Source organism: Aphelocoma coerulescens, chromosome 4 (genome assembly GCF_041296385.1).
Source record: "Aphelocoma coerulescens isolate FSJ_1873_10779 chromosome 4, UR_Acoe_1.0, whole genome shotgun sequence".
In the NCBI taxonomy this organism is placed as follows: Eukaryota; Metazoa; Chordata; class Aves; order Passeriformes; family Corvidae; genus Aphelocoma; species Aphelocoma coerulescens.
The window spans coordinates 43,711,497-43,737,534 of NC_091017.1; the positions used below are offsets into that span (position 1 = coordinate 43,711,497).

Sequence of the window (26,038 nt, forward strand, 5' to 3'; positions counted from 1 at the left end):
CAGCCATGGCAGAAGGCTTGTAGGTAGGACAGGTAGAAAACTTACCTTAAGCCATTAGAGATATATTCAAGTAGGAGTTTCTCTGACAAAAGCTTGCTGTGGCCTGAAGTGAACACTGTGCTACAACATGCTCTGAGGATCCAGTGACAGAAGTAAGTCACTTTCTTAATGTAGTTCAATAGCAGGCCATTAAAGATAGCTATTCTAGTTTGAATGGTTTATTTCCATCTTTTAAAGATACCAATTTGAAACAGAAAGCAACAATCAATGTGAGACACAGTACACAAGCATCCAAACAACTTTACTAATGCATTAAGGTGTGCTTTTATTACCCAATGATTTTATTTAAGTAGACAGAGAATAATTAAAGTGACAAGACACACTCTTTTTACTTCCTCCCACCTTTTGCCATTTCCTAGCTCAAGTTTAGCAAAGATTCCATCAAATGATCAGCAAACCGTCAATTTAAGAGAATGATCAAACAGATCTTCAAATACCTGTGGAATAATCCTCATGATGCTAAAGTTCTGTTAGAAATGAATCCCAGTGTTTCTAGACACAGAAAGTGACAAAACCCAAAGCTGTAGGTACTGTCACACTCTAGGCATTCAACTGCTCCTTTGCAGAGGTAAATGTGCTATAGGACAGGGTGAGTGCACAGCATATTGGTGACAAGGAAATCACTGTGATTATGATTCATAACGTATCTTCCCCTACAAAAAACAGATGACAGGAAGATTTCCAATTGTCTTCACATCCAGTCAGAGTTAATCAAAATTCCTTGAAGGTCTGTACTACCAGGGATGCTTGCATGTACTCTCAATTCTCAGATGTTGTGGAACAAGTTAGAATGGCCCGTAAGGACTTCTTACCTCTTCATTAAAGGCTCTCTACTACTCTTTAACCCCCCTTCCTTGCTTGTCAGCATTTTCATGCAATTTTCTTTTCAAGAGAAAAGAAAACCTGGACTAAATCTTAGAAGGACAATTAAATATTCTCAATGTAAGTCTTGTGTAGAGTCATAGTTCCACTTCCAGCCTGTTATTCCAGATGTCAGACAAATATATTTTTAAATGGTAAAGTGAAGGGCCTGTTCAATGGTTACTATTCATCACTTCTGGCTACTCAGTTCTTAGGAAAACAAGCAGACCATAAGAGCCATTAGATGCCTGAAACAACCATTTTAAGAAGTAAGTGTGCCCTAAGGACAAGTGTCCTCTTCTAGGTTGAGATGTTAATAGGACAAAAGAAATTAAATGCAATCTACTACTTGCTCAGTTGGTCGACTTAGCAAGGGGCTTGAAACCATGAAGTGAAACTGAGTGAATCCTGGAATTTTATTACATGCAGCACCTAGGAAAGAAAGAAAAAAAAAATTCGAATTTGTTACATTTGGGATTAGTGTATCTGTCATTGTATTTTATCATCTAAAGATCCAGTTACTGATTCTACTACAGTGGTATAATTATTCTTTTACAATCTGTTTAACCCAAGACATCTTGAAAGTATTTAATTTTTAGGTTAAAATACAGTACTACTGACTGCTGTAGTGCAATTAATGTCCTTATACTACAATTCAAAACAGTAACACGAGTCAGGAAAATCTCTCTTTCAATCCTCATTAATTTAATGAGTTCCTTCAACACTAATCTCTTAAACACAGAACTATAGGAAGTAAGAGATCAAAGAGTAAGGAAAGCAGTCTAACTAAATAATCCACATTGATTAGCAAATTGTACTTCCTACTGATCTAAGAGTTCACTAATGAGATGCCAGGCGCAATGACTACTCTTAGATCGCTTTGAAGCTATGCTTAACATTCAAATACTCCCTCCCTTATGCCATATCTAGGGAAGGCAAAGCAGTCTTTTCTTAAAACCTTCAAATTAATCATATACAGTCCAGGAAAACAAATGAAGGTTGTAAATATTTTTAGGTTTTGCTAAGACTTCCATAAATTTTGTGAAAGTCTAAGACATAAAAATGCAAAATTAAATTATCTCCAGTTTGCACTAGGACACAGCTGCCCTGTTAACCAGCATTACATACTATGAGTGGTCAGTACTCCTGCAGTCTTTTTCTTTAAAATCTACATTCAGTTTTGTACATCTGTGATCTAGTAAGGGTCAAGCACCTTTGTCTGAAAAACAAAATACATACCATAACTTCCAGTTGTATTGGCACAAATGATAGCACCAAAGAACTTTGGAGCATACTTCTGGATTCTGGAAATAACTTTCTGACAGGCTACTGTTGGGTCTGTCCCCATCCTCATATATTCCACAGCTTGATAACTAAAGAAAAGACAACCCCATACCCAGAAAATAGGCATACTCAGGTTATATAATTTAAAATACCACTGAAGAGACCCTGGTTTCTTTGACCAGTGGAAACACATGATAAATAATTTTTAGGCCAACTTCATATGGGCAATTATTACTCAAGTTCTACATAAAAAGCAATTAAAAACAAGACTAAAAAGGACTACAAGATGTCATCTATACCATCTATCATTCTATGGCAGGTCAAGTCAAGACAGAACGGTGATCATTTGTTGTAGAAGCAGCTAAGCAAAAGTCAGTTAAAGAACTGCAAGGAGCAGCAGCTCAGAGGACTCAGTAGCTTCTATTTTTCATTATATTATTAAGTTTGATATTAGAAGTAATTGCTAGTTTTCAAAAAGGCTAAAGCCAAGATAATTTTTTGAGAAAAACTCAGTACTACATTATTGATAAATTATTGATTTCAGTAAGCATTAAAAAAAAATTTTCAGAAAAAAATTAAGTTTCTGAAAACATAAAAATTGACATATTTTCTTTGTTTTATGAATACAAAGGTACCATGTTTTGATCAGGAATTCGAGCCGCTTTCAAACTTTTTGCAGTGATGAAAGAAGTCTTATTCTAAGAGTAATCAAAATTAATTTCCTTTATATCTAAAGGAATTGCTTGAGATGAACTGTTTGCATTTCCAAAATGTCCTTAGAGGTAAAAAATTACTTATGTTGCCATTTTCTTTCAGAACCTGAAGATTAAATGATAACTCATGACATAACTTATAAGCAAACAACATTCGATCACTTTGATGAAAGATGCATATACCGAGACCAACTCTTTCTTACACTAAGACATCTACAGATTGCATTAATTACAAATGTTATCAAAGTACCACAGAAAAGAACATATCTTCTATTTTGAGACTCCCTATTATCTTTGATTTATTCTAACAATCAAATAGGTTCAAATTATCTAAAGATAACTATCTGCTTTTAAAGCTATATTTCACAGGGGTCTCTTCACTATCAAAAACTCAACAAGAAGTTACCTCTTCAAAGAAGGCATACAGAAAATATTAGTAATTTTTCCCTTTCTTTGACACTTCCTTCACTTCTGGGAGGTTATTTCTAGTCTTTGTTTTTTTCATGTGGGAATATCTAAATATCATGGAATTAGTAAAAATCTTTATCTATGAGGAATCAGTAATTAACCACCTAGTCTGGTGGTTAACCCACTGGTGCCGACGTGAAATGTTGTAAGCATTACAAACACTTCAGGCTGCTTAAGTGCAATCTAAGCTTTTACTGACTAACCTTATAGTGGAGATAAATTCACTACTAGTCTTGGTATGTTATATGATGAGATAGATAATTCATGAAGTTGTCAACTGCCTTGTATTTGAAAGACTGGCTTGGAACAGCTTGAAATTCACTGATGACATCTGTAATAAATATGCAACAGCTACCAGGCTTTCTTGGCTGCCAGAGTTTCAGAAAAGTTGCCTGAGCAATATGAAGGCCACTTCTTTATTACGCTTCAAGCATCAGTGCCCATTATGTTCAGCATGGATTTCCATAATTCATTCCTGCTGAGATCGACACACAAAGACGCTCATGAAGAGAACCATGTCTTACAGAGTTTATGCAACCACAGTGACAACACTAAAGCACCTCTTTCAGTTTCAAATTACATGCAATTACAAAGGATTGCTGCAGTGACACCTCCTGAGTGAGCTGAGACCCACGCCTCATCCTTTCTACAATTTATGATACTTTCCTACAACAAAATTCTTTGGAGAAGAAAGCTAACTAGTTCTGCTAAAAAGCATACAGGTTGGAAATATACTCATTACATGCTGCCTGTTTGCTCACAGCTTGGCAGTATTAAGGGAGCTGTCATCAAGATATTTAAGTCCCTTCTTTTAAGACAGATCACAAGAATAACTTGATTCTGCTACTTTTCTTTCCCCTTCCAATCCTTCCACTGCCACTTCAGCAGCCACTAAGTCAGACCATATTTTTAATCAATTTCTTCATTTGCTGAGTTCACATTTTGCTGCAGAAATCTAGCAAAGTCTGCCCTAAGGACAAACCTGGGTAAGAAGCGCATCATGATGTCACCATCCCCAGTGGCTGCAGCTCCTCCAGCTGTACTATCTGCATAGGATCCCGCTCCAGCTATCGGAGAATCTCCAACACGTCTGTGGTGAACAACGAAAAATAAAAACCAAACTTTGTCATCCTTACTGCCTCCAGCTGGCTTAGCATTAAACCCACACAAGAGCAGAACAGGTAAAAAGGTCAACCCACTGCAGTCAAAAGTCTTGTCTTTAAACTACCAGTAAAAGTGATCTGTGATAACCTGACTGACCTGAGGCTTAATCCACCTCCAATGCACAAGTGTCTGTTATTCTACTGACTACAGTTAAGCCAGTGAGGTTTACCCTGTGGGCAACACTAAGCAGCTGGGGACATTAATATGTTCAGTAACTTGTTGCTAAATCCAGAAGTTGTCCGACTTGGTTGACAGACAGTAATCCTTACTGTGCAGAAATAGTATCTCAAAGGCGAAACACAAACCTGGGGCTCTGATTTTATGTACATTTCTTAGGAGACTGTGCACCTCTCCAAAATGCTTATTTGTCTCTGGTGCCTTGCCTTTCAAGTTGTCTCACAACTGTGCCAGTTGTTTGTGTCTCTGTATGGTGAATTAAGCAAGCTGAAAAACAAGCATTTCCTCAAATAAGCACACATAGTCTTGCAACTAAATCAGCTTCTCAGTATTAGGATCTATGGCAAGTGCACAAAAACAAGCAAAGCCATTTTGTGATCTAAAGGTTAATGTTTTACACCCCAATGATGAGTTTAACATAGGAAACAAGGTGGAGAAAAGAGCTTTTTTGTAAAATCAAGAGATACTAACCCTGGAATTTTGTGGATTGCACCATTAGTAGACGTCCCAGAAGCAACGGTTCCACTCACACCGATTACAACCATACCTACGATTTTCAACAGGGAAAAATCACATTCAGAAATACTACTAACAAATTTATTTAATTGGCACTATGCTTATCAAACAGAACCACAGTGCCCAGACTATTCAAACTACTGATATCCTGAAGTGCAAGAGTGGTACTCTTTAGGAAAACAAGTTCTTTTTAAAAGAGATTTGGAAACTTTTAGGATATATTACAAGAGCTCAGAAAGAAATGTGAAACAGTAAGTGCCACACTGTTCAGAGCTATATGTTACTGCTGCCCAAGCAGCCACTGCCTCCTGATACACACCTTTGCTAACCAGTAGAGAACAAGTACCTGGTGTCACCACACCAAGCACCAATATCATCAGAACAACAAAGTTTGGAAATTATAAACAATGCTTGAAGGAAATTTAAAAAAAAGTCAGATGCATGAGCTTGTATTTGGCAAAAGATGACATACTGCCTACCACAGTAACTAGAATTATATGACGGGGAACCAAATGTATGGATGTGTCTACCCCTTGCTAATTGTGTGTGATAAGAAAGCCACTGCCTCATACTAAAGAAGTTTAGATTGTCACTTGGAATCAGATTTGGGATCAGCTGCTTCTCCACTGAGCAACACTTTACCTCCATAGAGCAGGAGAGGGCATGAATTGCTGCTAGCATAGAACTCCAGTACAAACTGAGAGCCAAGAAGCAGAATTTGATGAGCTGAATTCTGTTTCTCTGACCTCACTAAGCACAGAAAAGACCTCACAGAAAAGCTTCCTGACCAGCAAAAAGACTGGAAGGGCATTAGTTCCTACCAATGTCCTAAATGCACGATGAATGAAGACTCTTAAAATGTGCTACTCACAGAGATATTTCATATGTAAAACAGTGGGGTGGGAGAACTTGAAATACTAATACAAAATACCATCATTTACTACAAAACAGCTTAGGACTACTTAATGGTGGATGAGTTCTTGAATTGTATTTAGCAGATTCCTCTCTCCTGACACTCCACATTTCTGAGTTTTCCAGCACTTACTGAACACTGTTTACTACAAGTAAGTAAGCTAGCTATCAACTTCAGAATTTGGTAGGTCACCTGACTTTTGTAGACCATTTATTGATTATTAGTAGGATGAACTAGAAAAAAAGGAGAAAGATTCATACTTGAAACAAGTTGTTAATTCTTGGTATTGTAAAGACCATCAGACAGAAAGTTCTGGATTGCTAAACTGAGAAAAATCCAAACTAAACCAAAAAGTGCAAGTTTCAAGACTACAAAATACAAAGCTTTGAAAGACATGCTCTAGTCCTTTGTCTGATCTGCTCATTAATCAACTTATAGGCTTAGCAATTAACAGTCCTCAATCAGTAAACTCTTAGAAGTTTTTGGGACTACTACTGCTAACCTGTTTGAAGCATATTAGTTTCTGTAGAAATTTACTCATTTAGAAAAAAGCCAGAATAAATGAAAAATGAAAGCAAACTTTGTTTTATAAGCTTAAGGAGTGTGACAAACACTGCTTTTAGCTGGCAACAGGACTAATGGTTTACTCATTTCTCCTACCACTGCAAGGCCTTTTAAGTTGGTCTGACAGCAACGACATAATCAAGATAAACATAATTATTTTTAACTTAATCAGTTTTTAAAGCATCCACAGCTGCCCAAGCAATTATGCCAAGGTATCCGTGGGAAAAGCAGTAGGGCAACGAACAAGGGCTAAGGGCAAAAAATGAAGCAAGTGGCTGTACAGTCAGTGAACTGGAAAAAAACCAAAAACAAATCCTGCTTTTGGGCACTCCATCCTAACACATAAGTAACAGAATCTTGAAACCACTTAGTCATTAGAGGAATGAGAGAAAGAAAAGATCAGTATCAGAGTTACCAAAAGTTGTTACCGATAGTATCATGGTTACGAATGCTTCTTTGTGAGCTGGTCTGTTCTTCTTTGTAAGTTACTTCTTCAGGTCGTTTATATGGTCCACAGGATTTTGAAGAGTCTGGCACCACATTCTGTAATTAGTTTGTGATTTGCATGAATAATATAGCATGTTCAATACAGATAAATTTAAAAATACTCCAATCAATACCTATGATCTACCATACAGGCTTAAGACGCCCAGTACTTAAACCATAGAGATGTACTGAGATCCCATAGATTGTTTTGCTTAATGAATAAAGACTGATACCTGGTATTATACAGCAAAAAGATTTTCGTACTGGAAAAGTTATGTTGTTCAAATTAAAGACTCTCCTTTTCTCAACTGACTGGTCAAAAAACCCCCAAAACCAGTGTACAAACATGTAAAAATCTAGCACCCGAAGCAAAAAAAAACCCACCCAAACAAGCCAAACAGGTAAGTTTAATGGACATTTGCACTAACCTGATGTATTCACAGGTCTGCAAAAAGCCTCTCAGCTAACTATTTAAAGACCTTAATTGCTACTGTAAGGTTTTCTTTCAGAAATTTATACATGCATCAAAAAATATATGCACTGCTTTGTTTATTTTGGTAAGTCCTGTCCCAATTAAGAACTAAAAAATACCTCCCACACCAAACTCCTATTGCAGCAAGGTCAAAACCAGAAGAATCTAAGAAATAAGAACCAGACACATACACTCCCAAGTCTAGCAAGTGCTTAGTAATACCAAGTTTTTCTGTTTAATAAGCAAAACTTCTTTTTCTTCACATGTAAAGTGTAACTTCAATATAAGCTGAAAGGAAGAGGCAGTGCTGCATTACTGACTTTCTAAACCTCCCCCCTTTCACAGCCATCACTGCACTGTACCTTCCAGTAGTTTGGCTGACAGCTTTGATTAAGCCACTCTGAATACAGTGAAAGGGATTTCTGGGTAGTTAAATCTTCATATGGAAACCCCATTCTTACAGCAAACAGGGAAGCTTGAAAAGCAAGAATAAAGAAGAAACATTGATTTATTCACAATTTTATGTATTTTATGATAATGCATTCATGTTGTTTTTTTTAGAAATCAAGAAATTCTACATCCTTTGTGGAGATGAGAAATACATCTTCAGGGAGCAGAATCAGCCATTAGAGTGATGCAGAACTGCAGTACCAACTCTCACTTCACAGACATTAACATAAAAGTTTTCCCATTGAAAGAGAAACAAATTCAACTCTGTTAATCAACTGGACGGAAATAAAAGTGTGGAGCAAGAATGACCTAGGCTGTGTGGGTCACAGAAATAAGTAAGTCATATATTTTCCTTAAAAAGCTAGTTTTCTTATTAAATATAAGTAACATAGAAGCACAAAGTTTGCCATTAAAACTCTGATACTTGAAAACAATCAACCAGCTTACATCACATTTCACTTCTTCCTTGCAGCTTTAAAAGCGACTGCATCCTTGTTTTGAAAATTAATGTAGTAGATGCCAAGAGAAAAAGAAATGTAAAAGAAATACCAACACAAGCAATGAAAGAATGCTACACTTCTAAGAATGACTTTTATCATTAGGCAAAGGGAAAAGAAAAAAGATCAACTCTTCTTTCATCTTTTAGCCGTAGATACCTTTGATATTACCCAGTAACAGATAGTGTTGCTAGGTTCAGATGCTTGAATTTTTATTATCAACCCTTGATAATAATGTCACTATAATACACAGCTGAACAAACTTATCGAGTCCAAGAATTAAGAGAAGCCTTCAAATATTTCTGGACTGCTTTTCTATGTTTTTCTTAAAAACTGACACAATTAAAGTACCTTAGCACTCAGAGGAAAAGAAAAGTGACAGCTTCAATAAATAGATACTTTTTTTCCCCCCTTACAGAACAAGCAGGCACAATTTGGGGTTTTTTTTGTTTGCATTTTTTTGTAAGGTAAGATTGTGCTTGTGCATGTTTGTCAGGAATTCTTTTATAATTTTTGAAACATTGTTTCTATTTCAAGAAGCAGAGTTCCTCATTTTAACACTCTGAACTGTTTACTTGGATTATTGGTCTATTACAAGAACAAGAAGAGAAAGGTCACCATGATTATGAAGCTTTCCCATCTGTTAGAGACAAACAAGAAAATTTCTTGGCAATAACCAAAACAGGTTTTTTTCTTCACTTGTAATCATCCTGCACTGAATATTCCTAACCAGACTCTCTACACTGAGATATGTATCCTTTATTGCTAGTTTTCTAAGACTTCCCCAAAAAAATTAAGGCAACAAATGGAGAAAGCAGTTCTTTTAACAATGCAAGAACTGATGAGTGTGATTATCTGTATCTGTTCAACAAAAGCTACACCACTGTCAAGAAGCAGACCCAGGAACTGGGTCAGCTGGTCAGCCTCACCTTGATCACTGAGAAAATGGAACAAATAACCCTGGAAATAATTTCTGAGCACATGAAGGACAAGCACATGATTAGGAACAGTCATCATGGCTTTGCAAAAGGGAAGTCCTACTTCATCAGCCTGATAACCCTCTATGATGCAACAGTTCAGTAGATGAGGGGAGAGCAGTGGCTATTGTGTACCTTGACTTCTGTAAGGCTCTTGACACTAGCTCCCATAAGATGCCCAAAGAGCAAGTTGATGAAGTATGGACTGGATGAGCAGACAGTGAGGACTGAAAACTGGCTTAAGGGCTTAGCTCAGAGGGTTGTGATCAGTGGTAGGAAGTCCAGTTGGAGCCAGTAACTAGCAGTGTCTCACTGGGGTCAATACATTGTCCATAAAACAACTTGGCGGGACAAGGTTTGGTTCTGACGGGCAGCAAGGTGAGTGACAGCCAGCAACATGCCCTTGCATCAAAGGCAGGTAACAGTGCAAGCTGGGCTCCAGCATTATGAGAGTGCTGCCAGCAGGTCAAAGGAGTCATCTTTTCCTTTACTCAGCCCTGGTGAGGCCACACAATGAAGTACTGGGTCCAGTTCTGGGCTTCTCACTACAGGAGAGACATGGACATGCTGGAGACAGCCTAGCAATGGACCACAACGATGACTAAGGGCCTGGAACATCTCTCCAATGAGGAAAGGCTGAGAGCTGGGACTGTTCAGCCTGGAGAAAAGAAGGCTCAGGGGAAATGTCATCAGTGTATATAAATATCTCAAAGGAAGGTGCAAAGAGAACAGATTCAGTGTGATTTCAGTGCTGCTCAGTGACAGGACCAAAGGCAATGGGCACAGACTGAAACATGAGGTTCCCTCTGAACAAGAAACACTTTTTCACCTTGAGTGTGATCAGTGGCACAGGTTGTAGAGTCTCCATCTCTGGAGATAGTCAAAACCACCTGGACAGAGTCCTGGGCATCCAGATGTAGGTGGCCCTACTGGAGCAGGGGGGCTGAACCAGAAGACCTCAAGTCCTTACCAACATCAACTATTCTGTGATTCTGTAATACATCCTCTTCTTTAAGTTGTCTATGTACCAAAGGTCTTAAAATACCTAAATTTCAATTTTTTGAGTCAGAATAAACAGAACTGTTAAGGTTATTCAGGTGTAATTGCATTCTAACAGGCTGCAACATTGTTTTTAACAAAATTTTTATATTACTTTCACTGAAGTTTTACACACAGGAACGATGTACAGGACATACATTTTAAAATTATGAACTCGTTGAAATTAATGCCTCTTCTTTTCTAGTGTCAACCACTCATAAAAATGCAACTTTAGAAGACATGCAGACTTCCCTGGATTATATCTCTAAGTATATTCAAATAAAAGTGTAGTTTAGTTATTGGGAGAAAAATATGGAATAACCTCAGCAATTTTGCATCTTGAATAAAAAATGCCTGCAGAGATTCCATGCATTTATATGAAAAGGTTATACTATTCTAGCTAGCTTTTCTTGTAAATATTTCTATTTAGAAAATAAACTGTTTGTTCTCTCACATACCAGTTTGAAGGTTTAAATGTATTTTCTTTTTATTCACCATTTCTTTCACCCAAGTTCCAATTTCCCAAAAAAATACATTTCTTCAAAAGAGACAGTCTTTCTCAATTTCTCCACTGCTTTCATTAATTCATTAACATTAAACACCATCTCCAAATTTTATTCAGATAAATCTTCAGCTTTCCCATCTTTCTTTTGCTATTAGTGCCAGACATTTTCTTCTGAGGAAGCTATCACTGACAGTAAGGACTCAGCATAACAACCTTGTCCACATGCCTCCACTAGGCAAAGAGATGTCTACTTAGGTTGGAAGATATATTTTAAATCAGCACTTTAATCCTTCTGTTTCTTCATTTTCCTTATCTTTTCTGCTCATTCTACTGATTAAAATTTCAAAATACTGTGGTAACTAGCAATGACAGGCAAATTGGTATTAGGAGTATTTCTCCCTCCACTATTTAACACTTGACCAATTTCCTTTTCTGCACTACCTGTGAAGTATCTCTAAGCAAAGCCACTTGTAATCACGGTCAACTGCCTTAAATTAAACAGAATCTGCAAGTTTCTCTGTTCAGACCTTCTGTCAAACTGTATCCTCACCTCCTAAAATCGTTCCCTTTTACTCCACCAAAAAATTGCTCTTGCACTTACTTCTGTACATGCTAATTCCTTCAAGAATCTTCTACTTTTTCTCATCAATTTCAAAGCACTTGAATCACCATTAATGCTCAGATGTCATTTTCCACACTTATCTCCATATTTCTTTCTGAGCAGGTACAGGCTCAGAGCAGGCTTCTTAAAAGACAAGAAGCCTGTTCACCACTCACATACCTCTGGGGAATGTACATCTCTTTTTGAAACTGGTTTAATTTTACTTACAGCAGCCTGTATTCAAAAAGCTCAACTAAGCCTCCAATTTGTTACTGCTCTTTTGTTGTGCCTGGGAGTACAGCCTTTAATGGGCTTTTTTACATTTAAGTTTCACTAATACTTTTAAACTATGAAAAACACTAATCATGCCCAATATATACTAAAATATTAAAATTTAACTCTAGTGTCTATTAATTCTGCAATTCCTTTGAAAAAATTACTTCATGGATTTAAATGCTACATTTACATCTAACAGTTTCTATAGTGTCTTTTAACAAATCATCTTTGATAACTTGGATATCAGTAATATTAGCAAAGCCTTAGGATTACAAGTCAATATTTGCCGTTAAGCTGGTCTAAAAATAAACATATTTCATACACACAGAATGACAGAATAAACACTTTTGAACTATTTGAGTAGATTGATTTGATTGTCAAGGAATTCTTCCACCTATATTACCAAGATTAAAACATGGTAATTCTAACAGGAAGTGTTTTAAAATGAGGGTTTGACTTGGAAACAGTTAAAGGAGTAATTACCTGACTCTCCCACTAGTAATGTATGCTTAGTGTACTCAATAACCTTTCGTGCTACACCAATTGCATTTTTCACACGCCTGAGATCCGCAACAGCCCCGACTTCCATAGTGTTGCTGGAAACAAGGAATATTTAAAACTTATTAAAACTATGAGAATAACTGCACATTTTTTACTAGACAAAATCTGTTCTCATCTAAATGAAAAAGCTTGCTCCTTCAACATAATGCTTTAATTGGTCTGTGCCACAGACAGATGGCATCACACTAGTAGGGAAAGACTGCCTACACCTATTGTTTCCTTTCACAGGCATGGAGATGTTGCTCAAGAAACAATACCTCCATTCACAGTAATATTTTCAGTAGAGTAACTGTTTTATTACATAAACTCGTAACATGAACCACACACTTGCAATTACTTTTTAATCAGGACAGCTTTAAACAGCAAATAAATTATTGAAAACAATTGCTCCAAAAGTGAAATATTTATGGACTGATTGTAAAGGGAAAGCTAACAATGCTGAAAACCATCTGTTTTGCAACTGCTATACCTAGAACTGGATTACTGCACTACAAGTGAAGAGCCATTTCCTATTCTTCCACCAATCAGGTACGTTATTTTTCCTAGTTCCACAAGTTAGCTTGTCCCATAGTCAGCCCCAAAGCAACAAGATCTTGTAACAACCCTTAGGTGTGCTAAAAATTACAGGGATCATTTTTATCTCCGTGCAGTTTCCTTACCCATCCATAATCATTGCATCCAGAGTTGTTTCTCCACTTTCATCTGGGCTTCCTCCGTATCCCACACTCCCATCACACTGATTGATCTCACACTGACCACAGCCTCTCTCAACTGCGTCCAGCTCCGAACCTCCCAACTCTAATACTCTCCAAGCTGTAATCAACACAAATAATTAAATGTCACTAGGGAAAAGAGTTTTCACTACTGTTTTAAAGATGGACATGATGCAGGTGCACTACATAAGTGGATAAAAACCAGCAAACTGTAACTTACCGATTATAAAGCCAAAATATAACCAGAAGAATGTAAATTACTTTTCTAAATATTCTTTTTCTTGCATACCTGATTAGTGTTTCTGACTGTTTCTCTGAGAAACAGAGCTTTTCTTCTGACTGAGATATTATTTACTAACAATCATCACAAGTTCTCTATATCAAACAACCTTCTCTGCCCAGAACCAATCATTACTTTATAACTGCTTTTCTAAAGCCCTCTGGGAGAACAAAGAGGGAAAAACAAATCTTTCATCTCAAAAAAAAGGAAAAAAACAGGCCAAAAAAAAAAGATGCTCTCAAAAGCTTTTATGAGAAAATTGTGTCCAACTGCAGAATAAAAAGGTCTAAACCTACATCAGTAACTAAGTAAGCACAAAACCAAAGTGAAAATTATATATAAGAAATTAGATCTCCACGTTCCCCTGTTCAACCCTTAGTTTTCTATTCCTCAGGATCTACATCATGGTGCAGTTTTGTAAGACAATGTCAAACGACATGCCTTGAATACACTGAGTCTGAAGGCACTGCACACATGACATTTCACAAGGTTGGACCTCAGACAAGATCTTCTAAGGTGCCTGAGCTTGCTGGCAGTCTCAGTCCTACTTATTCCTATTTGTGCTGGCTCTGGCACTCTGTCACCTGACAGACCCAGCACATGGGAGACAGCAGTTGCACACAGCCCAGCTCTTTCTGGCTGAAGTAAATCAGCTCAAGAAGAAAACCACTGTCTCAACCACCTCAAGAAGCCTCATCATCACAGATGATGCGTGCAACTGCACGAAGTTACTTGCAATAAAGACTTAATACCATGCATCCAACTCCACACATGCTTACCTCTATTACAAACTTCAGTGTGAGAAGTACTACTCTAATTCCTATTACCTTTATTGCCTTGAGCAGACTTAGCACAGGCTTTCAAAAGCTGCAAAGCAAGGGCCTTGCAATTTTCATGAGTGTATTTCACTTATGACCAATAGAAGGCTTTACTGGTAACTCATTTCACAAGCAAGAATTCTGCAGTAAGGAATTATTTACAACTCGGCTCCAATAAAATAATCTGCAAGTCTTTTAAAATTACTATTCACAGCTAATTTATGCTGCCATAGGAAAATCTGCTTTGACTGTCAACAATCACAACAATCACAAAACAAGAGTTTCAAAAAAATAATTTAACTACTTAAATCTTTAGGGGGAAAGAAGGAATCTCAAAAAAACCACCTTTAAAAAACACTGCAAAAAGCCACAGGACTGCAAACCCCATTATTAGCAAAACTATGTCTTTAATCTAGCTTTCCCACAGTTCATAACTCCACTCTTTAATTTTGGGGGGTTTTGGTTGGTTTTTTTAACGTTATCTCCCAACGTGGGAAGTTAAACCATTTGCTTGCAGGCTCTCAGAGGCAGAGAGAAGGAAGGGCGAGCTCCGGGGCCTGGTCCTTCCCATAGGAAGGGTAACCCTTTCCAAGCAGGCCGAGGCACCTCCCGGTGCCTCCCCGCCGGCAGCGGGGCCGGCTGTGAGCCGTGACGGGGGAGCAGCAGCCCGGGCCCTCCACAGCCAGAGCCGCTTGGCACCCGGGTCACAGCCCGCTCCTTCTGCCCACACATCAGCCAGGTCACGCCTGACAGACTCAGTTTTCCTTAAGCAGCACCAACACCCAGATCCACCTGGCGGCCCCTCAGCAGCAGGGCACTGCCGGAGGGCACCGAGCCGCCCGGCGCGGCACAGCACCGCCCCACCCGCCCCGCTCCAGCTCGGGCCCCGCCGGGACACCTGTCTCTGCGGCCGTCCTAAACGCCCAGGTGTTGATGACTACAGGCAGGGCGGCCGCTGAGGCGGCGCCCGCCGGCGTCAACACGGCGAATGAGAAGAGCGCGACCATCACCCACGGCCGGCCCCCGCCCCGTCCCGCCGCCATCGCCGCCCGGGCCGGCCCCGCTCGGCCGCCTCCAACCAGGCGGCTCTGGCGGCGCAGGCGCGCACGGCCTGGCCGTGACTGCGCTGCCCGCGGGCGGTGCGAACGTGGCCGCGCCCGCGGCTGAGCGCGGTCCGGGGTGGAGCTCTGCAGCCCCGTGTCGTGGCAAGGAAAAGCTAAACCGTCAGCAAAGGCTGAGGCCCACGCCCACAAATAGGATTTGAGTTTCACGGAATCAAGGAAGGATTTGGGTTGGAAGGGTCCTTAAAGATCAGCTAGTTCCAACCCCCCTGGCATAGGCAGGGACACCTTCCAGTAGACCAAATTGTTCAGAGACCCATCCAACCCGGTCTTGAACACTTCCAGGAATGAGGCATCAACAGCTTCCCTGAGCAGCCTGTTCCACCCTCCCAGTAACGAATTCTTTCCTAATATGTGATCTAAATCTACTCGCTTTCAAATTGAACGCGTTCCCCTTGTCCTGTCACTACGTGCACTTCTAAACAGTCTTGCCTCATCTTTCCAGTAAGTTTCCTTCAGCTGCTGGAAAGCTGCAATTAGGTTACCCGGAAGCCTTTGCTTTTCCAGGCTGAACAACCCCAATTATCTCAGCTTTTGCTCATAGGAGAGGTGCTCCATCCCTCTGATCAAGTTAGTGTGGCCTTGCTCCGACAGGTCAATGTCCTTCCTCTGTTGGGGTCCCAGAGAGGTGGATGCAGTGCTCGAGGTGGGATCTCACCAGAGCACAGCAGAGGGGCAGAATCACCTCCGTCGATCTGCTGGCCATGCTGTTTTTGATGCAGCTTTTTTATTGAGATTGGGTGTCTGTTACATCCAGCCTGCTTGTGCGGGGCCCCCACCAGCCGATGGGATCGCCAGCAGTGCTGAGTGCGGGAGCTGAGCTGTGGTGGTGTGAGGGGGCTGTGCAGCAAGCAGGGCTGCAGGATGGGGATAATCTCCACCTAAACTTATGAGATCCACTTGCAGCATCTTCATGTGCTACCTTGCTAACATGGATGTCTTTCTCAAAAGTGCCTTATGGCACAGGGACATTTCTGTGAAGGGCATGTTTTGGGACCTACTACAGCCAAATAGTTTATGGGAAAATTTGTGAAAAGCCTTGCTTTACAGAAATCATAAAATGTATAACAAGTCATTTCTTAATTGTGCCCCTGGCATTCAAGGTTTTCATTATAAACAGTTACCAATAGTTTAAAGCCATTTGACCCTTGTCGTAGCAGTCTGACAGCTTCCAGGTCCAAAGGCTCACCTGCTGTAAGTGCAATTTACTGGCTTGTGTTCAGGGCTGATTATGTTCAAGGACTCTCTGATCATCAACCAGCTATTATATCTGAACAACATGATAAAAAGGTGACTTTTGTTTCTATGTGGATATAAAATCTACTCTTTCTTTTTTTTTTTTTTTCCAATACTCTTTTGGCTTGTCCTCATTACTGCTTTTCAATATATAATGGGCCAAACTCAATTGCAGTTTGCCAACAATATTGATGGTCTTGTATTTGTACTAAGAGGGGATGCTTGGACCTCATGTGTGCCAACCTCAGGTTTGTAGGCACATATAAATTGTGAGTGCACCCAAGCTGGTTTAAGAAGCCCAAAGCAATATTATTTTTATTACAACAAAACAATCCACAGCCTTTGGAATTAAACGATTGCCATGAAAGAAATGTATTATCCTTTATTACAGAAGTCACAAAATAATAAAATACAGTATTGGGTTTGACTTCAGTAATAGCATGGCATTGGTTTCAGCCATTTCTCAAAAGCAAAACTACAAGTAGTCTAGAGAAACCTTTACTCAGGTAAATGCTGTTAGCTGATTTATTTCTGCTATTACTGTTCTTACTTCTGTCACATATTTCTGTATAAAGCAGTTAGGCAAGGGAGATGGGGCAAAATACAGATCCGAATTAATGTTAGCTGAAGGGAAAAAGAGCAAAATATTTTCAGGAAATAAATTTAGTAATAAGTAAAAAGAAAAATATAATCCAACACATTCATAAAGTGGACACATTAATGATATTTTTCAATACAGTTTTCTTTTAGCGAGATAAAATGGACTGTTATGAAAGAAAACCACTTTAATATGGGTGTCAATCAAGTAAAAGTATTGACTGTGATGTTTTCATCTTCAGGCTGAGCCTGCACAGCTGTGGAGAGAATGTTTTGTATGACTTGAAACAGCATAACATTATGCTTTGAGGCTCATGCAGAAATTCAGTTGGTTTGATTTCTGTGTCATGCTTTCTAACTGGCGCTCAAATGTGAATGACTTCCTGCTAGAAATAAATGCAATTTTGAATCCATGCTTTACTGCATACAATGCTATTTATTATATTTTTATACTGTGTGTGAACAAACCCACAAAGCAAATACTAGTTTCAGATACACTGTGTAAAACCAACAGCATGATCAATAAAACTCTCTTCCTACATGTTGAAAGCTGAGGAGAATTTGAGCAGAGTCTGTCCAAAACAGCTCTGCAAGTCTGTTCTGGCTACATCCATGGGCTCTTGATTTATGTTCCATTTCTCACATAAAGTATTTTAAAATTGGTCTTGCGATTTAAAACTTATGTGTATTTTCTTAAAAATTACCTTTTTAAAAGTTACTAACAAAAAATTGTTTTATATCAGTCCTTCCTACATCAGCAGTGGAAATGCCCCTTCATCTGTTTGTCCCCAATACTTACTGTTATCTTAGAGACCATAGCTAAGGTAAATGGTGATACTAGTAAGCTTTTGCCTCTGCTGCTAAAAAGAAAATCAATGTTTCTGCAAGGAGAATTTTTGTTCAAATGTATATTATTGAAAGAATATTCTAGAGAAAGACTTGTATGGACAAGGGATTACTGAGAGGATCTACAGCAGACAACACTGACTGGATGGCACTGAGTAATTAATGAAAACACAGGAGGAAGTTCACCTCTTTCACTGAGAGGGTCTGTTCCTGCAGTGGCCAAATTCTAACCTCAATTATATCTGTGTGACCTAATCTAGCACCATCTGTTAAAAAATGCGTGCCTAGCTCCTTTTTGCTGTCTCAAATTTTCTCTAAGTGTGCCTTGAAAGCTAATTAAGTATTGTAGTTATATAGTTATATAATTTGTTTACATTTTAATCTTAATTTTACTTACATTTTCTAATATTAACATAAACACATGAAAAGCAAATATTAGAATAATTCCCTTAATAAAAGTAATCAAGTTTAATTAGCGCTTGCTAATTAAAATGTATTTTTAAATAACTATGTATTTTGGTTTTCTATTTTGAGTAGATTTGTAGAAGCACTGTACTCTTGGGTCTTAAAATTCTTTTTTTTTCTCTTTCAGTCCTTTTTTTGGCTTCTAGGAATACATGTGTTCACTCATTCACTGAACAACACTGGAAAGAATTAATAGATTTAGATTTATTCATAGTGAATATCTCCATCAACTACCTCTCAAATCTATTAGGAAAGACCCTTATGCCTTCTCTCATGCTTGAGAAGAGCTATGTGTAAACATTTTCAAAGCTACTTAGTTATCCTCACCTGAATCCCCCATAAAACTCATCATCAGTGTATGATCTGTCAAAGTGTATAAAATTTGAATCACATGATTATCCAGACCTCTGCTTCCCATGCTGTTTCATGTCTTCCCCAACAATCTTTTTCCATGTGTTACATGTTGTCTTTCACTTCTACTGTCAGGTCTTTTGGGTATGGGTTGTCATTTCTTTTTAAGTTTGTACAGTGTATAGCACCACTGTGATACTTTAGCACTCTCTTATCCTTGGCAATATGTTAATGAGCACTAATATCAATAATGAGAAAAAAATACAGATGCTAATTACAAAAAACAAACAGCCATCAATAATAACTAAAAAATAATTGCAATGCTTCCATTGCCAAATTTGCTTTTGTTGTCACTTTTTTTTTATCAGATTCTAAGTTATAGTAGCTTCCTTTATTCCTTTGTAACCTCAAAATAATTATTGTCACATCATGTCACAGAGTAGTATGTTCGTACAGTATTATTTTGCTCTATTCTTGCATTCTGTCTCAAAACAAGTTATGCGTAATATATATCCTTTTCATCATTTCTATACTGGTCCACTGCTGTAATAAAGTTGTCATATGGAACATGTAATTGACCACATTACATTTTTGGAACTGCTTTTGTTTATTACAACTCTTTGTAACTTTCTGATCTCTTCATAAATGTAATCCATGGCAGTAGTAAACTTCTTGGACAAATACAGCCAGTTGCTGTTTGCTTCACCCAAATCTGAGAGTTACCTTGACATTGTTAAATGAGCATATTTAAAGTTTACAGTGTTGGAAGGAAGCTAACGACAACCTTTTGTTATGCAAATATTAATATAGGTATATGGCAACTTATGATGTCTATATCTGTTTCAAATGGTTTGAATATGCTTACTAAGATTTTAAACAGGATTCTCACTGAATTAGGGTTATCCTACACTACAGTGTGTATCAGCACATTCAACACTGCGATATTTTCATGGTTAGAACATGGAAAAGCAATAAATAGTTCCTTTAGGAGATAATTTACTACGTGTAAGACCCAGCTTTGAAAAGAAAACTGTATTGTCTGTGCATAGTGCTTTCTCCAAAGTGTTTCTCTGTAGTTTTTTTTAGGACTAATAACACTAAGGACACTAATAATGTCATTCTGTGTGTTTGCCATGTATTCCATTGTACAAACCAACCCCCTTGTTTTATACTGGCTTCCATGTCTCCTACTTAAGTTCAGCCACATAAAGCTTGCTGTAACTTATCACATCACCATAATGTTCAGCATAAACTGAAACTTCAGTTCAACTATTGTAAAACTTTGAAGACAGGTTTTAAGAATGCATCTAAGAAGAAGTAAAGAGCCAGTTCCTACTCTATGATGTCTGAACTGGATATATCCATAGCACTGCACTGTTTCCTAACCACTCAAGAAATGCACAAATCAGGTCAAAGTTATTTTGAGACTCTGTTTCATCAATGTACCTGCTATTCAATTACTGTCCTTTGCAAGTTCCACTGAAGTCTGATACCAATCACAGGGGTTATTAAGTGGGAAATGTGTCTTTTTTGGCTTTGGACTGACAAACTAGGATCTTGAACAAAAATCCTCTCGGTAACTTTTTACCAGCTATATTTTAAGATAAGATGGCTGAGATACAAAACACAAAAATACAAAGTTATGACCTACCACTACATTTTTAAGTTCATTTTTGTGCCAGAAATTGGTCTTCTCTACTGATCAAATCATAAGATATAATGTCTAGAGACAAGAGGGCAAGCCAGTGGTTAAGCAGCAGGTGTGAGTCTGAATTTACTTACTTTGTGGGGCTTTAGTCTGGTCATATGAGTATAATAATCTCAGCCTTTCCTGGTCACACAAGTGCATCAACGCAGAATGTAAAGGACACTATGTAGGTTGGAACAAGGGCAGAATTTTGCTTCAGATTTTGTGTTTTCATTCTATATAAGTGTTTCTCAAATTCTAGAAACTTTTACTTGAGAGAAAGGAGTCGTTTTATACATTTGCTGTCATCTTTGATTTTCACTTTTGGAATATTGCTATGACTTAGACTCATAACATATCCTACATAAATGTCAATAAAATGTATCTCTTCCTAGTTTTCTTCTATGCAGGGTTGTGATTTTACGATTACTTTTTAGACTTGAAAGGAGAGGCTGCGTTGTTTTTGTAGCATAAATATGAATTCAGATTTGAATAAGTAACAGTTAAACTGACCTTTCAGACCCTTACTGCTATGGGTGGTGCCATTAGGTTCATTGGGGAAGTATCTGGTAAATGATTACTCCCTCATCAGCAGCAGCACTTGTTAAGCTACGAGGCACGTAGGGCACTTGCCTGGAGCTCTATGCTGTGCAGGGACATGGCCATTTGAGAAAAAAGGGATGCATATCTAACCTTCTGACCTGCAACTCCCTTAGTCCCTAATAACACATGTAACGGTGTGTGAGACACCATTTCAGAATTCATGAATTACAATAGTCTGTGGTCATCGTTACATTGTCTTGACTTTCATGAAAACATTAACGTACACCTTTACAGAAAGAAAAACCTTAAAATATTAGACCAAAATATCACAAAATAGAATTGCTAAAATTGGTCAAGACCAGTGTCTTTTTGGTCTGTCAATTTTCCCAGTATTCTGTAGCTGCTCTTTATTTAGAAGAAAATCTAGATTTGTGCCAAAATTTGAAATTTAGCAACCTTGTCAATCACTATAGCAATAGCATCACTTAGGCTTTAAAGGAGCTGTAAGACTTGATAAAGAGCTGGATATGTTGTAGTGAAACTATGGTGTTACCATAGACTTCCATTCAAACAGAACTTAATTTTCAGCTGCTTTGCTACCAAACACCTTTTCAGTGACTTGATAAAAATTATCAAGCTTTTAAAAAAATTAATAGTGTTTGGGTTTGGGATGTAAAGAGAATTTTCCAGAATTTTTACTTAAAATATATATGTGCATAAACACTACACATTTCTTATTAAGGTGAACTATGTTACCAGCTTTCCCTCTATTTATCTGAACTTATTTGTTGTGTTGTGTGTTCTACCATTTGCTCTTATCTTCATGTGTTTGAGGGACAGCTGTGTAGGTTGGGGGAATATCTGTTGAGCTTGGGGGAGTATCTGTTGAGCTGGCTCTAGCTGCATGTATTTCGCTTGGAGATTCCAATTCATAATCACAAGCAATACAAATATAGGGGTGTCTAATACTTTGCTGGAATTACTCTATGAGCTTGTTTACATGAAATCTGTGTTAAGACTAATAGATGTATTTTCGCTTGGATTAACATCTGTACTGACAATTAATTCACCAGAAAATACCCAGGATTTTCATGCTTATCGTGCTTTACATAATAGGACTAATTTGTCATGACTGATTCTCCTGTAAGCAGAATTACCAGAGATAAAGTATGAAAAGACGTCATTTATATTTGCAAATATGTATTTGTACCATATGACATTTCAAATATATGACAGTTCAAAGTACAGTCATGGTCTTAGCCTAGATCCACAAAATTATTTTAAGCCTCTGAATCATGTTTTTGTTCCCAAACTACCAACTATGTGGAAAGTACAGACAGAATAGGAAGAAGAACCCAAATCCCTTTGTATGTGTGGCCTGGCCTATGGCTAGTTTCGGAACAACTGACTTAAGTCAAAGATGTATCTTTGAAATATTCTTCCCTGAACAGACAGCAGTGGACTAATTGACGTGGTTCTTAGGGATATGGTTTAGCAGGGGACTTGGCAGTGCTGGCTTAATGGCTGGACTTGGTGATCTGCAGGGTCGTTTCCATCCTAAATAATTCTGTTATTCTGTTAGTCTAAACAGAGCACCCTGAACTTAAACAGAGGACAGGCTGACACACTGTCCCTAGATCGGCGTCTTCTGCATTTGACAGATGTGCAGAACAGCCTGAGCCCACGTCTCTTTCACATCAGTAAGATCCATGGATAAGTACATTCAGAGGACTCTATCTCCAGGCGTGCACCAGTGCCTGCACCAGTGCCTGCACAGCAACAGAGCATCTCTAGAGAAGACAAATGAAAACTTGAGATTTAGTGTGGCTGTGAGATTCACTAAGGAAGAGCAGCACACATTAGAGAAGAGAGAGGATGAAAAATGTATCTAGAATGAGGTATGGAAGACTCAAGTACCTCCTACCTGCTACTTAAGAGCCTAGCATTCTTCATTTCTACCTACCAAAGTAACCTTAAATGAACTTCTTTGAAATATTTTTCTCTTCTATTGTGTCTTTCTTTTCTCTGTCTATTTTAAAAAATATTGTCTCTGTGCAAAAAATGTGTCTAAAAATCTTTTGTACACCATTAAAGAATTGTATGCATATAATAATAATAATAATAATAATAATAATAATAATAATAATAATAATAATAACAATAGAAACATAACAGATAAAGCATGGTATCTTCAGAAAAAAACACACGACAGCTAAAATGTTTTCGAAAGTGTACCCATTTAATATATTTTCATCAAACCACAAGGTACTGCATGTATGACAGCAGGGAGGACAAGTGTGGGATCCTGAGGTGTTGCCCTTGCCCAGTGTCATAACAAATTGAACAAAATGTGGCTGATTTTTCCATATAATTAATTTTTAAAATTTAAGTTTTGATTTAATCCATAAGTGATGCATTATTTAATTAAATTTTGCCCAGAAGGCTTATCCCAGCAAATATTACTTCAGATGAACCTACTTACAGACTTTGAGAGAAAATTTATTTAAGAATCTCTTCTAACATTTGCTAATTTCACTAATCCTTGTATTGGAATCATGATCATGGCTAAATGTTGCACCACCTAGTTGCTACTTAAATCAGTAAAACCATTCTGGGGACAAAGATGGTTTTTGTCATTTGAGTGCTGTCACTTTTCTAACTCAATTTCTAAAATTGCATATTATGTTTTATTCGTTGTTATTATCAGAGTTTGCTCTGATCAAATATGCATTCTAATAGTGTATCGCTCCCTATCAGTATGAATTTTGTTTACTATACACAAAAAAATGTGTGTAGAGGATGGGGGACTGTGTTATTTTTTAATACCAGAAATACCCTCCAGTGCTTTGTTAAAAATGACTCCATCAAGGCATGATAGGAATGGGCTGTTCTTTCAGATGTTTATTGAAAACAAAGGCTTCACCCCCTTTAAAACATAACTGGTGTCAATTCAATTTATGATGTTTATCACCTCATCAGTTTCAGTTTTCTTTATTGTACGTTTTCTAAGTTAAGCTGTTACTATTTTTATCACTGCAGTTTTTCTAAAGATATGTGGACTGCTATACTGCTGTATGTTCTGTGACATGTCTATTAAGTATGTATGGTAAGTAAGTATGTAAAATACATAGAGACTAAGTCTGTACAGTAATTTGATAAAAAATCTGGAATATTAATCAGGCATTAAATGGATGAAATGATGTCTAATAAGTCTGTAATTTTAGAAGTATCACCTTTTTTTTTTCCTGCAATTAATTTTTGTTTGTTAAAAGATATACCAACAAAAGTGTCATCTTTGGCTAGTGTTTACTCCTAGAACTATACAAGCTTTAGTTATAAGCAATCCTTTGCTTGTGTTTAAAGAACTTACATTCATTAACTTTGCACATATTTGGCTTTGAAGTAGCAAATATAGACTCCTGCTAGTCTACAGATAGTATGAAGTAATGATTCTGTCTACAGTCTGTAAGAACTAGCAGATGAAAGAGCATTTTATTTCAGTGTCTCACTCATAAAACCAGGTTTCAGTCAAGGAGAAAAACAGATTACAGATCAATCCATGTAATAAATGTAATACTCAGAAGCTGAAATATGTGTCTAAAATTTGTAATAAAATTCTCTTGGAAACCAGATGTGACATGGAACTTCCTCTCCATTTGGCATTTTAAGATATGTGTGGACTTTCAAGCAGCATTTTTAATTGTTTAACTTGAGAAACAGAAGCAGCATCTTGTTCCGTACAGTGTATGTATTTGACTGTGTTCTGATTATTTTACAAAAAGAAAAATTAATCCAGACTAGAAGGTATGCCTCTGAAAATGACTCTTGATCAGCAAATGACTTAGTAATTAGGTACATGGCTGGATCAGCTGCCTTTGGCTCTATTGTCCTCTACTGCTTGAGAGGACAATAAAGATTGTAAGTATATATGTGCATGCAGACAAACAGGCTTTGAGGACAAAACATTATAAATTGTATCTTACACTTAATTGCACCCTGATGCCTGAGTATATCCACTTAAAATAAAGGACGTAATTGCAAGGAACTTCTTCCATTTCCAGTTGCTAGTGAAGCATACCTTGCTTTTTTACTACTCCAGTAATGTGAAATCCCAATTAAAACCCCAGCAGTACTAGGAAAAACATCTGGGCTCACATATATGCTATTAGTAATTTACATTTGTTTCATGTTTATTAGGCATTATATTTTTGTATGGATGCATCCTTCTATATAGACTCAGTTACAAAATAATGCCAACAGCTTTTTCTCTGTAACAATGCAGAGTTTTCCAAACAGACAACCTCTGTCATGTAAGTAATTTTGTCATCTTTTGCTTAGGAACTGACTGTTTCCTGCTAGAATAAATAAAGACAAATCAGTCATTGAGCTTCTCAGGTCATGACCTTGCCTGCTTGGTGGAAAGTGCTAGTGAGGAAGATGGTTTCTGAAACAAGTCTGTTGGCATTCAGGGTGATTGAGTACATTCAAAAATTTTCAGTACAACACTGCCTTATGCCTTCATAATTTCTGATTAGCACAGTTTCATGTAGTCTCCTCTTGTCTGGCATTGCTTTGTCCCAGTGTAAGTTCTTAAACAGCATTAAGCATGACATAAAAGCTCATCTGGTGACTGTCAAGATATCACCTGCAATTTTTCAGTCCAGGAACTTTACCACAGATTTTTTATCCCTGCAGTCTATCTTAGAAATCATGGGAAATCTTCTGATAGGCCAGCTTGTTGGCAGCATAATCCAAGTTAACACCACAGTCTGATGAGTGCTACGTGTTTAAGCAGAAT

General features: G+C 37.8%; 1 protein-coding gene across 1 annotated transcript; it reads right to left on the reverse strand.

The window, feature by feature from the left end:
* Nucleotides 1–202: 202 nt before the first annotated feature.
* Nucleotides 203–15,475, reverse strand: AGA (aspartylglucosaminidase). The gene is made up of 9 exons (XM_069013767.1): nt 15,293–15,475; nt 13,243–13,396; nt 12,506–12,618; nt 8,041–8,153; nt 7,149–7,263; nt 5,199–5,274; nt 4,369–4,476; nt 2,161–2,294; nt 203–1,353 (listed from the first exon to the last, which is right to left on the reverse strand). The coding sequence occupies exons 1-9, from the start codon at nt 15,435–15,437 to the stop codon at nt 1,253–1,255; spliced, it is 1,059 nt and encodes a 352-aa protein (XP_068869868.1). The 5' UTR covers nt 15,438–15,475; the 3' UTR covers nt 203–1,252.
* Between the last annotated feature and the right edge of the window lie 10,563 nt (nt 15,476–26,038).

What these genes read in the sequence shown, in the direction of transcription:
- AGA (XM_069013767.1), bottom strand. Translation starts at nt 15,437, where the DNA reads ATGGCGGCGGGACGGGGCGGGGGCCGGCCGTGGGTGATGGTCGCGCTC. An exon ending in TAGGACGGCCGCAGAGACAG is followed by an intron (nt 13,397 to 15,292) that starts GTGTCCCGGCGG and finishes TGTTGATTACAG; the next exon opens with CTTGGAGAGTATTAGAGTTG. An exon ending in ATGATGCGCTTCTTACCCAG is followed by an intron (nt 2,295 to 4,368) that starts GTTTGTCCTTAG and finishes TCTTTTCTTTAG; the next exon opens with TTATCAAGCTGTGGAATATA.